The 13354-nt window shown below is 39.5% G+C and overlaps 1 protein-coding gene across 1 annotated transcript; it reads right to left on the bottom strand.

Moving 5' to 3' along the window:
- Positions 1-1797: 1797 nt before the first annotated feature.
- On the bottom strand, positions 1798-12634 carry eva1a (eva-1 homolog A (C. elegans)). The gene is made up of 4 exons (XM_055010920.1): positions 12049-12634; positions 4973-5140; positions 3093-3449; positions 1798-2740 (listed from the first exon to the last, which is right to left on the bottom strand). Exons 2-4 carry the CDS (start codon positions 5073-5075, stop codon positions 2628-2630), a joined length of 573 nt encoding a protein of 190 aa, XP_054866895.1. The 5' UTR covers positions 5076-5140; positions 12049-12634; the 3' UTR covers positions 1798-2627.
- Between the last annotated feature and the right edge of the window lie 720 nt (positions 12635-13354).

Genomic DNA, 13354 nt, shown 5'->3' on the forward strand with positions numbered 1-13354 from the left:
CAGTGACTCAAATAACCACTCATTACAACCAAGTTCTGCTGCAGAGCATCTCTGAACACAAAGTACGTCAAACCTTGAAGCAGATGGACTACAGCAGCAGAAGACCAGGCTGGCTGGCTGCAGCATCTGTCAGCTAGGAACAGGAGACTGAAACTACAGCGGGTAAATCAGACAATATAAGAATAAAAAATATTGGCTGGTCTGATGAGTCTTGTTTTTGGCAAATTCTGACCATCCAATGCCACGGCACAAAGTTCAGATCACCTCTGACTGGTTTCTTGAGCTTGACAGTGGTAAATGGTCTGGTAAATGAGTTCAATCTGCTCAAATAGCCACAGACACCAGATGTAAATTCAAAAATTCTGTAGCACCTGTGTAAAGTTGGATTTCTGGCACAATTCAGTCAGGTAATTCTGACATGCTTTATACATAAAGTACGTCCAGTGTTGTTCCTCTGTTGGCACCACAGACCGCTTCTTGAGTTTAAGTATGGTGGAAATTTGGTGTATATATTTATCTCTAGTTGTGAAAGAGACTGTGAACACTGCTACACCGGACTACTTGCCTCATTCCATGTTGGTAGAATTCAGTCCTTCATATTGATACCATCCCTCACACGCAGTGTTGGCCAGAACACATTATAAAACTAACTTTTACTGTAATCATATTATATTTGTCTTTAATGTGGTTTTGTAGCATAAATATTGTTCCTAAAATCATCAGTCATGTTGCATCGACTAAGATCTTGTGTTTCTTTCTTATTATGATGGAGTTTGTGCTAATATGTGAGCATATATAAGATTTAATGTTACAGTGATGTGTCAGTATTGACATATATATTGTCCAATTAGTATGAAACCTTTTTATGCAGAACACAGAGCAGGAAGAAATATCTGGGATACTTTAAATAAGGTGTTATCATATATGCAGTTTGTTCTGAGTCAGGATGCATATTAATGAAAAATAAACAGTCTCTCATCATTTTTCCTTTTCTGTACAACTTCAACATACATAAAGAATAATGGTTGATGCTTTGATGGAATTTTTTGCCTTCATAATCTGTCTCAGTATCAGCCACAAATCAGTCAGGCTCTATTTTCTACAGTTGAATAAGTAGAGTGATGAATTACTTTTCCCATTTTAAAATTCACCAAGAGGGCACAAAGATTCAAGGATTGCAAGATGAAAATAACACAAAAAGCTAACAACAGAGCTTTTCTTTTTCTGGTCCTTGAGCTGGAGGGTTGTTAGGACTGCACTCTTCTGGGATCTGCTGAAGCCAGTCCCTCAGTTTGGGGGTTGAGCTCAGGGAAGGGTTGTTTTTTTGTTTTTTTTTTGTCCATTGAGGTGTGTTGTGATGGTCTCAAGTGACAATCTGGTGTTACCAAATACAGAATGGTTTCTGCTCATGTTCTTACCTCCAGGGCTTTTCATTTTCTTCATCAGTTATGATAGCTGGTTAGCAGCAGTAGTAGTCAGCTTCTTCAATGTAAGGTTATTTGTTGGGGACTGGAACCCAGTCTTGGGATGTGGGGATGATGATGACTCCCCCGTGCCCTGTCTGGCCTCTCTTCTCCTTGCTGCAGCATCTTTGTAGTTCGAACGGACATCCTGGATTCCAGTTCTCTATCTCCTGCACCCAAGTCAGTAGTGGTACCTGAACTATGGAGCTCAGCAACTCCTGCACATCTCAGTGATGATCTCACTGTAGAGGAGAAGATGTACGTGCAACAGACCCTGAGACACTATTTGGATGTTTTAAACTGGGGAATTCACTGAATGATACGTGAAAACAGCTTTCGTGAAATCCAGGACTTTAATTTTATTAATATTTTCAACTTTACAGACTACATACAGAGCACAACCTTCTCAGACACAATCATCTCTTGTTCTAATATGCATCTAAACCTACAGCTGCCAGCCTACAGAGCTGTTAGGAAATCCTTGATGCCATATTTTAATGTTTAATGTCTCACCTATTAGTGTGCAATCATCATAAAGGAGGTTGAGAACTGCAGCAGTAAATGCGGACCTTCTTCTTTGCATGGAGTTAATGTGCTCGATCAATCGATCTCTCTCTATTTCAGTTTCCAGTTCTCAACCCATGATTATAGCAGGTTCACAGACAAATAAGGGTGAGCTGAGGAAAAGTGCAACAACAACACATCATTTAAATCCATACTGTACACTCATAAACAGCACCTGACTCCTCCTGCACATCTCCAAAGCACCTGTTAAAAATGGAAAAATTAGAAAATCCCTGTAACTTTATGGCAGCAGTAACACATTGCAGGATCTACAAAATATCTGCAGCAGCGTTGGCCGTCTGTGCTCTGTAGGTCCCATTGTGGCTTGGCTTTCTTCTTCCAAACACATAACTGTCATGTTGTGTTGGAGGACAGAGCCATCACCGCTCATGTGTGCTCCTGGAGGGGCTGCTGCAGGCTGCACGGTCACTGACTGTTTGATAAGAATCTCTTTGGTGCTGTCAATACATCATTGTTCATTTAATACAGTGTTTGTTCACCTGCGCACCCATTTATTCACCGTTCATCCGTCTGTCTGCCTCTATATTTTCTGTTTTCTCTCAGTTTGCCTCCCAGTCTGCCCTTGTGTTTACTTTCGTGTCAGTAATATCTGTTGAGGCTTTGAGTGACCGTGCTGATGTCTGGTTGTCCGTTCATCCAGATCTCCCGGAGAATCCTTTCCCGCTCTTCCAGCCTCTGGGCTCGATCCAGCTCTGACGATACACACACACAGAGAAAACGGTTGAAACGCACTCATACACTGTCCATTCACGTAACAGTCAAATTTCTATTCTTCTCATTATTCTATTTTATAGGAGCACATGTGTCTGAGTGTATCTGACAGCTGAGCTCAGAGATAATCAGAGGGAACATCTACAGAGAGTCTGTGTAAACATATCCTGACACTGTATTAGGCTGAAACCATGGAAATGAAAAATTGCACAGGGTGATTTAGATTTCCAAGCAGCTTGTTGGATGTTGTTAAGACTGTTTTTAGTGTTTGGACATTATCAGCTGATTGTATTGATCTTGATGTGTGTTGTGTGTGTGTGTGTGTCGGTGTACCCTCGGCTGATGTGAACATGGTGGCGTGCAGCAGGGCTCTCTCAAAGCGCCTGCGTCTCCGTGTTGACAGGTCGGACGTGTCATCCCAGTCCTCTGACTCGCTGTCCCCAGTGGGCCCAGTCCCTCCAGAGGCCACGACGGCAGTGGGGTCTGGGTTGCTGTCGCCCTGCTGATGGATGGGACAGTTGTGATGGCGGCGTTGGTGATGTTTCTTACTCTGGCGATGCTGGGGGTTGTTGCTGTTGCCATAGTGGCAGTCAGCTCGACAGTGGATCTGGAAGACGATGGCGCACAGTGTGACCAGAAGGCCGACACACACTCCGCCGAGAAACACCAGCGCCGTCCTCTCAGGTTGGTCTGTGAGAGACGGAGGGCAAACCAACAAATAATTTAAGGTGTGCAAGGAAGTAAAATGTTCAGTCAGCTGCTGCTTTGTTCTCTTCTGCTTCCCTCTCTGCACCCACACTGTGGAAAATAAATGTTTTGCATGAACTGTTTTGATTGTGTTCTTTTTGTTAAGTTGAAATAATCATGACAGATATTTCTTTTTTGGCAATATATCAAATTTTATATGGAAAATAACAAATTGTATCTGTGTCCGAGAAATCACTTTCAACTAAGTTACCCATTACAAAAACACCTCTCAAGGATATTAATTCCAGATCACATGACCTGCTCCACATGATGTCATTTCCTCCCAAAGAAAAGACTGAAAAGACTCCAAGGTTTTCTTAGTTATTTAATATAAAGTAGTGTGTGAGTCAAGTGTGGATTTAGCACATATCAACAATTTTACTACAATATCTTTATAAATAACTTTCAACTTTATTCAATTGCATATATAATATTTGGATGAATCTTTCTGTAAAAATGCCATGTGGTGTTTGGTTATAGGTGGCCATGTTGATTTTAGGCCTAAAAACAACAAAAATGTCAACAATGATACCTGTTAACCGTGTTACAAAAGGTCCTGCAATTATATATTGACCCTTTTACAAATAGTTAAAAAAGACTTATTGTTTTACACATTGTCTGTGACTTGACTTTTGTTTTATCAAATAATTACATTATTTCGTCTGTATTTAAATCAGCAAAGACTGTCATAATTATAGAGATAGTTGCTGCTATATAAAGAAAATTGTGTATTTTAAAGATTTTAAAATGGTAAATCAGTTCTTTATTGAGTTATTTTACATATTTTCCCCATTTTGCTAAATTACAGATAGCATGTAGGAAAACCACAGAAAAATATTATTTTAGATTATATTACATCAAAAATCTGCATTTTTTACAAATAATAATTGTTTGACTGGTTTTATTTACAATGTGTGACCATAAAATTACTGGTTTACTGCATTTTTATCGGCCAAATATATCATTATTATACAAATATTTGCACTATTGTTGCAGTTTTTAAATGTTACAGCATTCCTTTTTTTTACATTTTTTTTGAGGCATCGTCGCTGCAGGATTTTTAAATTTTTTTTGAAAAAAATGTATTTATTTATTTATTTATTTATGTATTTATTTACAGCACTGCTCTTTCTCTTCTTCTGCTCTTCGCATGTCCTTCTGTTTCAGACTGTGACATCCTTCAGCCACCTCTCTGCTATCTGTTCTCTGTTCACATTTTGCTGCCAGAAACATGTTTGCAGATTCTTCAAAGTAAACAAGTATCTTTTTGCTCTAGAACTTCAGACAATGTGAGCATCTTTTTTGTGACATTATTAACAAAGTGTGGCACTCAGGCCCCAAACTGATGTTTGGGGAATCCAGAAAACAAAGGGTCACTACAGTTAAGAGCTTTTCTTTTATCTTAACACAACAGTTTAATGCTATTTAGAGTCCACACACAGCCATACATGCTTGATTGTTTCTACCTGCGATGAAGGTGTAAGCTGCCAGGATGTTGCTAAGCAATGCCATCTCCTGGGAGACCACCTTCACCTCCATGGTGGGGCTTGCTGTCGTTGGAGTGCTCATGATTTCACAGTGAGTTGAGATGATTATATTCTCCTGCAGAGGGCAGTTCAGTTCCTCAGGACTCCCTTAGATTGATGGTTTGCGTGGTAGGAGGAGGTAGGAGGACAAAAGCAAGACAGGATGGAGGAAGAGGAACAAGAATGAAAAATAAAAAGATACAGGAGGGTGATGGGAAAGAGGCAGAAAGAGGTGGAGAGAGAGAATGAGGAAGAAGTTGAAGTTAATGTTTTTGGCATATCATGTTTTACCCACAGTTTAAATCATACTATACAGAAAGAATCTAAAGTCATGTCAGAAAACCACACATTCTTCTTCTACCTATAGATTCCCACCCAAAACATAACATTTTTATCTGTATAGTTATGTTATCTCACCCTGTTGTTACACTTGGCATCTTTATGTGCCTTCAGGTTTGTGCTTGCAGTCTTTTCGCCATAACAGATTTTAAAGCTCTCACATTCACGTGATTCATGTCAACCAGCTGTGCTCACTAAAGTAGCACACACAACTACTCTGTGTTGAGGGCAGCTATAAAAAAAAGTTCTCATAGAAAATTTATCACCAATCGCTTCCATTTATCCATAATTGAAACATATCTTTTATGGAGTCAAGTTGATGTGATTAAAATGCCAAACAAACAACAAATTGTTGAGTTAATCATAGAGTACTGTAAGAAACTGTGACACCTCACCCATAAATCTATACCTGTCTCCCAATTTCACCGTCATTATCAACATGTCTGAGCACAGACAAGAAGAAAACAACACCGAGGCATTCACACCTAAAAAACCCCCCAAAAAACAGAGGCTAAAATATTCTAATTTTGCCACACACACAAAATAGTAGAGCAAGTATTCACACACTCTTTAATGCGCTTGTGCATGCGATGTAGCATCAGAACTGCATACACAAATGCAAACACACACACATGATTTATGGCAGGTCATTAACTAGGAGGCTGTTTGGAAGTGAAGGGAGTCAGCATGGAGAGAGAAAGCCAGCTGTGAAGTGTTTTTGTTTGCTTTTTACACATAACAGTACATAGAATATGGATGGTGCTATACATATAGAATGTATATACAATATATGGCTCTTGATGTGGAAAAACTGGTCACTTATCCAACCCCAAGGTGGCAACAAATAGCCATCAACATTGCAGCCAGCCAACACAGGCAGTCATTCACATCGATATTTTGCTGACCTTGCAGGTAGACACAATCACAGAGACATGATGCTGCTGTCCAGCTGATAACCGACATATTGTTTTTTGTTTTGTTGCTTTCATTCGGTGTTAATGCTCAGCAACTGCATGTGTCTTGAGAGGGCAGAAAATCAAATCACAGAAAAAGCAGGAACTAGTTAAGGGGTTATGTCTCACTACTTACACAACTTAGCACATGAGTGCAGCTCTGCAGCACACAGTGCTAACCATGAATACTGTATGTTCCATTACAGGTTGGAATATGATTGTGTATGAGTCAGTGTACAAGGTAAAAACATTAACTTCCAGCTTAACGCTGTTTGACGTCCATGTCAACTGGGTACTGTAAAATCAGAGTTAGTATCAATCATTAATGTTTCCACGTAAAAAGTAGTGTCATTAAAGTTTAACACATTGCCCAGTTTTGTCATTTAGCTGCACTTAAGTGGAAATACGACATTGGTTTAATATGCACATGTGTGCTGTGGGCCCGACAATGTTGTGTTTGTTTCAGATGCAGCATCGAACAATGTCACACATTACTTACACTAGTGTGCAGCAGCCAGACAAACAGTTATACAATTTTATCTGGACCACAAACTATATAAAGGAAAAATCTTTATGCACAATCTAACGTTTGGACATGAGGAGCCAAATGTAGACTCTTGTTTGTACTGAAAAGGTCTGAGCATTTGTTTATGCTCCAACAATCAAGAGTTTAAATATTTCAAACAGATCATGATTTGAGGATGACTGTTTCCTTAAAAATGACAATGACAAAAGCCTTGAATTTAGCGTCTTCACACAACCTGAGGGGTCACCAGATGATTAATAAGTAACAAAAAAAGAAAAAAGATGTGTTTGTGTTTCAAAAACGGGGACATTTCTTTAGTCTGTGCTTTTGATTTGTTAAATACCGTCGTTCTTCCCATTTAGCACTGAGCCTCAGATCGCTCTTTGCTTTATTACAGCTTTGTATTAAAAGGTCACAAGGCCCCAGTTATTATTATTTATTAAACTCAAGGCTTTGCATATTTCTTATGATGTGTACGTTGTGCCATGTCAGTTTAAAAAATGCGATGATGTGGTTTGACAGGCTGAGTTGTGCCGTTCCAGAAATAAACCTGTCGACATCAGCTATCTCCTTAAAGGAGATAATGTCAATTAGAGACTACTGCTTATTATTGTGTTGCGTAACAGTGTAAGATAAGTGTGTTTAAATTATCATCACTTCCTGGACTCATTAACACTCAGATCCTGCAAACATTTACAGTCTTCTTTAAGCGTTTATGTTTTTCAAAGGATAAATGAAAATCTGTGTGCTTACTCATTTTTATTCTCTTTATCTGCAAAAATGTAACACTTGAATAAAGAAATATCTGCACGAGTGACATTTCACATCTGAACTGGGCTTGAAGCATGACTTTCTAATTACACAGAAAATTTGTGAAGCTGCTCAGCAAGACTTCTATTACTGATTTTCTTTCCCAGCATTTCATGATCTTGAGTCTTAAAACCAAATAAAATCAAGACACATAATGGAGCTGGGTTAAAAGGACGCAGGTGTAATTATTATTTTTTGAAACTTTTTTTAATTTCATGAATGTGTTGCTTTCCCCTGCTGGCAACTTTAAACACATTTAATTACATGTTAATATGTTCTCACTGAGCTTTTGCCCCATTAAGACTCTTTATTAATGATTGTAAACAGGCCAAGTGGTTGAGTGAAGACTGTGCTGTCCTCAGGAAAAACAACAGAGTGGATATTACACAATGAAAAGACAGTCCTTGAAAAATTAACAGTGAAGTCTTTAAACACTGAAGACCAAAACTGTGTAGAAATATAAAGACTCCCAAACCTGGATGTTGTACTCTCATGCTGTGAAGCTGTAAAGACAGAAGTTTAAACTTTAACAGATAAAAAATGGATGAAGCTCTCAGAGAAGATCAAACTGGCCTAATTTCTGAGAATGTATTCAGCTGTAACAACGCAGAAGCGCAGCACTCTTGACCTCTGAGGAGAAACCACAAAACACACTGGAGAACAACTCTGCATTTCATCTTTGATTTTTATGAAAGCGTGTCCTGACAAGATGCACTTCTGTCCCATCCCTGCTCCTTCATTAGCATATGTAGACACCTCAGATCTGTAATTCAGTTACAGAACTAAGTAAACAGTCAAAAACAACACGATAACTAATCACTTTACACTGCAATGCAACATAACACAACCAAACACAAGACAACCTCCGAGCACTTCTAAATTCACTGACTGTCAGGGTCATTTTGTGATGTTGTGTGTAAATGCTGCAGGACGTTGCTGCCCTTCTCTCTCCCACTTTCCCTCTTCCTCTCTCTTTCTGTCTCTGGATTTGACAATTTGGGTTACTGTATGTTACAGCGAAAAGCTTGTCATTGGGCCATCAGAAATTATTTATAGTTCAGGATGTTCATTTTTTAATGCCTTTTAACAAATTATGCTCTTTAAAAATAAAATTGAATTGATCTTTTGCTTTATGAAGTAACATCTGTAAAATCCTTATGAACAAGCAGAGAGCTCGTGAAAATGGAGAGCAGATAGTCATCAGTGTCAGAGCAGGTAAATGAAAATCTTCATAGTCATAATTTACTATCATGGAGCTGAATATCTCAGTTATGTAATGACATTAGAATGAGACATTTGGCCAGCAGCCAGCTCATTACAGCCTGTCACACTCTGTCCAACAGTCTAGACAACAAGAGCTGTTTATACCGACAACACTCACTCTATCTATCTATCTATCTATCTATCTATCTATCTATCTATCTATCTATCTACCTACCTACCTACCTATCTATCTATCTATCTATCTATCTATCTATCTATCTATCTATCTATCTATCTATCTATCTATCTATCTATCTATCTATCTATCTATCTATCTATCTATCTATCTACAGTCATGGAAAAAAATGATTAGACCACCCTTGTTTTCTTCAATCTCTTGTTCATTTTAATGCCTGGTACCACTAAGGGTATAATACCTGAAGAATACAATGAACACAACAAAAAATGTAGATGATTACATAATACTTCCTATGTCCTATTTGATGTGCTTAAGCTTAATCGTATTCCCGGGGCATGTAAGAAACTATTTCATGTCATAAGCAGCACTGCACATGTAAAGGCCTAGAGTGGTTTCCTGCTTATATTCAAGCCGTAGCACAACTCACAAGTTGTCAGCTCTCACATAATGCCTAAAACTAAAGAATGATGTGAAGCCACAAAGGTAGTCATCTTGGCACTGCTGGAAATTGGCATGAGTGAGAGACAGGTAGCGAAAAAACTGATGATCTCCAACACAGCCGTTCATTATAGCAAGAAAAAACAAGTCCAACACAGTACTACCAAACTGCTAGCTGGTCACGACAGGAAACGTCTTTCTACCCCATGAGATAACCGTCACTCATCCGTTCCTGTGTCAGAAATTGTTGTCAGACCTTCAGGGACCTTAAAAATGAGTGGGCACTGTGGAGAAATGTGACTTGTTCGGCAAGGGCATTTTGAAACCGACTTGTTGAAGCTGATCTGAAGTCACACAGGGCAGGAAGAAGCCCTTCATCAACAAAAAGCTGAGGAAAGCCCGGTTACTCTTTACTGGGGATCACAAGGATTGGACTGTTGATGATCGGGCTAAAGTTCTCTTCAGTGATGAATCAAATTTTCAGTTGATGCCCACTCCAGCCAACTTACTGGTTAGAGGAAGCCTGGAGAAGCTACAAACCAGACTGTCTGCTCCTATAGTAAAACATGAGGGTGGATCAGTGACGATCTGGGGTAGTTTCAGTCTGGGTGGAACGGGGCAAATGAACCAGGTCATGTACAGGGCTACCCTTGAAAACAGTCTTCTTCCATCAGCAGGAAAACTCTTTCCTGCCTCCAATGACTGGATTTTCCAACAAGACAATGCCCCTTGTCACAGGGCAAGGTCAGTTAAAGCCTGGATGGACAACCAGAACATTGGACCATGCCTTGGCCTGCTCAATCACCAGATCTAAATCCAATTGAAAACCAGTGGAAAATCATCAAACGCAAAATGGAGAACCACAAGCCCAAAATTTGTTGGTTGCAAATTTGTTTGAATTTCTGCGACAGGAATGGGCTGCTGTGACAGCAGAACAATGTCAGAAGCTGGTGGAGAGCAGCCAAGACGCATGGATGCAGTCATCAAAAACAATGGTAATGCAATCAAGCACTAACTCCTGTGTGGATCATGTGACAAAAAACAGACAGAAAAGAAAACACTGAATGCCTAAAAGCACTGTTTTTGGCAGTGCAATGCCATAGCTATTGATATAAGAACTTCAGTGATTTTGGTCATTATCAAGAAAAGCATGGAAAATGTATAGATATCAGCTCTTAAATTAAACTCTTATGAATTATTTTTGTTGTTATCATTATATTTTTCCAAACAAATGTAGCTTTAGTTGTATCAGACATTAAAAGGAACAAGAAATTGAAGAAAACAAGGGTGGTCTAATAATTTTTCCATGACTATATCTATCAAGCGGCCAGTTTTAAAGACACTGGTAAAGCGACAAACTCTGAAAGTTGCAGTTCCTTAACTGTCCACTTGAGGCTGGCTCCAATAGTGAGCCAATTAAAATGTCCAACTTTATAGTAAAAATTACGTGTTTACAGACCGTTGCGAAAAAACATTTTGGTCTCTGTAGCTAATTTTCTGATTCTGACAACTTCACGGAGAGTGAATTTTCATATAACTTACCTATTTCAATTGTATCAAAGGTTGAAGTTGTGGATAATTATGGGCGAGGCCACTTTGAGTGACTGGTACATTTGCATGGCTCAGCTCAGCTCTAACTTCCACTCACGTTCCAACTTTTTCTTGATTTCTGCATTAGCTGGAATTTAAGGAAAGTCAGGCACTACCAATATACATACACCCACCCTGACTATAGGTTCAGTTTCACCAAACACTGGTATCAATCTTCTCATCTAACCCTTTCAAATGTGAATATTTTCTGCTGTGTCAGACTATTCTTTTAAACTTGGTTTGAACTATGTGAAGCACCGCTTGAAAAATAAAAGCCAATGAGCTCAGTAACAAATAAGCATGCAAGCAGCTCTTTTGCTGCATTTTGCCTCATCTAATGTGACACAATCTAATGTTTAGTCTAGATCCAGCATGCCAACAGTCAGTGCAAAATACTTTTCCATCCTACTTTTGTTTTTTTGGAGAGACCGATCTTCCTCTCACTTCTGTTTTCTGTGTCTCTGCAGTCTGGCCAAGTACTTATGTGGCATAAAAGCTCTTTGTTTTTCTCTGTGTGGTTAAAGAAAACCCTATAGCTGCTATGACTGTTTCAGCTCAGCTCACACTAAACTCCAGCACACACACACACAGACACACAGGGGAGATACAAAGTCTCTCCTCACACATTGAGCGTATATTTTCCCTCTGTGTGTGTCTGCTAATGTTAATCTAATGTGACAGTGGCCTTTCGCTCCCCTGCTGCACCGTTACTATCTAACATGACCTGCAGAGAGAGGAGAGCGAGCAACACAGAAATAGAAACTAGGAATTAAGACGCAGAGAATTAGAGCAAGAGAAATTAAAGATGGTTAAGAGAAGGGGGAAGAGGAGTATGTGGAGGAAAACAAAGTGGTGAAAGACTTCATCAACATCATCGTGATCATCATCAGAGACATCAACAGTAGCAGCAGCATCATGTGCCGCTCTTAGCACATGCAAACTAAATGTTTATACTTACATTTTATTAATGCCAGGATCCCATCTGGTGTGTTCACTCCTCTCCTCTCCTCTCCTCTCCTTCCTCCTCTGTACTCCTCTACTCTCTACACTCTGCTCTCTCCTCCCCTTTCCTCTCCTCTCCTATTATCTCCTCTCTGCTCTTTGCCTTTCCCTCAAAGAAAGCCAAAAGCACACTAAGAGTACAATTATACGTATAAATCTGCTCCGTCCTCCCACAGTTGTCAGACAGGTCCACAAGACTCCGTCTCCTCTTCACTTTCTTATGTAGATACAAATTAAAAACGTCACTCATTCTCCTTTCTTCCCTTCACTTCTTCTGTCTCTGATGCAGCAGCAGGAGGGACGTTGCCCCGACTGTTCTCCACGGTGCAGTTTTCCAATATTCCATTTCAGTTTTTCCAGGTTATTTTCCAGACAGAGAGACAGAGGTCAGCTCCTGAGGGCACATCTGTGACATGAGAGACCCGGACAGGTCGACCGAATCGACCTCCTCTCTGCATCCTCCTCCTCTCTGACTGTCTCTTTTTCTCTTTCTCTCACTCAGACTAACACACACACAGCCACACAGTTGTAAATGCAGACTCGCTGCCTCTCCTCTTGCGCTTTTCCTCTGTTTCATGTATTCAGCGGAGGGAGGAGAGAGAGAAAGACTGAAAGAAGGAGGGACTCTGAGGCAGAAAAGCCAACAGAATACCTTTTACAAAAAAATAGAAGCACATCAAATGTGAAAAGAAAATTTACTAAATATAAAATATCACATTTTATAAGACTTTTTAAAACCAGTGTTGCAAAGTGTTTGATACACAAAACATAAAAAAATAAAGAATTAGTGGAATCAAGTGAATAAGGCAGATATCAGTGAAACAGACACGAGATTAAAAAAAATCAAAAACAGGCAGTACACCTCTTTGTGTAGACAGAGATGACGATTAATACATGAATGAATTACAGAAAAAGAGTAATACATGAAGTTCTATGATGTGAATGAGTAATTCACTCAGCTGTGTTTGGGAATTCACCTTTTCCCTGCATGCACAGATTACAGCTGCTGTTGCTGTGTGTACAGTCTGTGCACACATTCATGCGCTTGACTGAATTTTGCGCCATTATGGGATTGAGGGTTTAGACTTAAATCAACATTTTTCTATAAATAACTTCAGATCAGATAACGTTTATGAAAATTTTATCAGCCAACCTGTCATCTTGGAAAGTTATTTTTGTGCAGATGTTATGCAACAAACCTGAAAACCTCTGGTGCTGCTGCTGCTGCTGCTGCTGGTTGGGGGCAAACAGAGTTATCCAGG

The sequence above is a fragment of the Amphiprion ocellaris genome, chromosome 1 (assembly GCF_022539595.1).
Source record: "Amphiprion ocellaris isolate individual 3 ecotype Okinawa chromosome 1, ASM2253959v1, whole genome shotgun sequence".
Classification (NCBI taxonomy): domain Eukaryota; kingdom Metazoa; phylum Chordata; class Actinopteri; family Pomacentridae; genus Amphiprion; species Amphiprion ocellaris.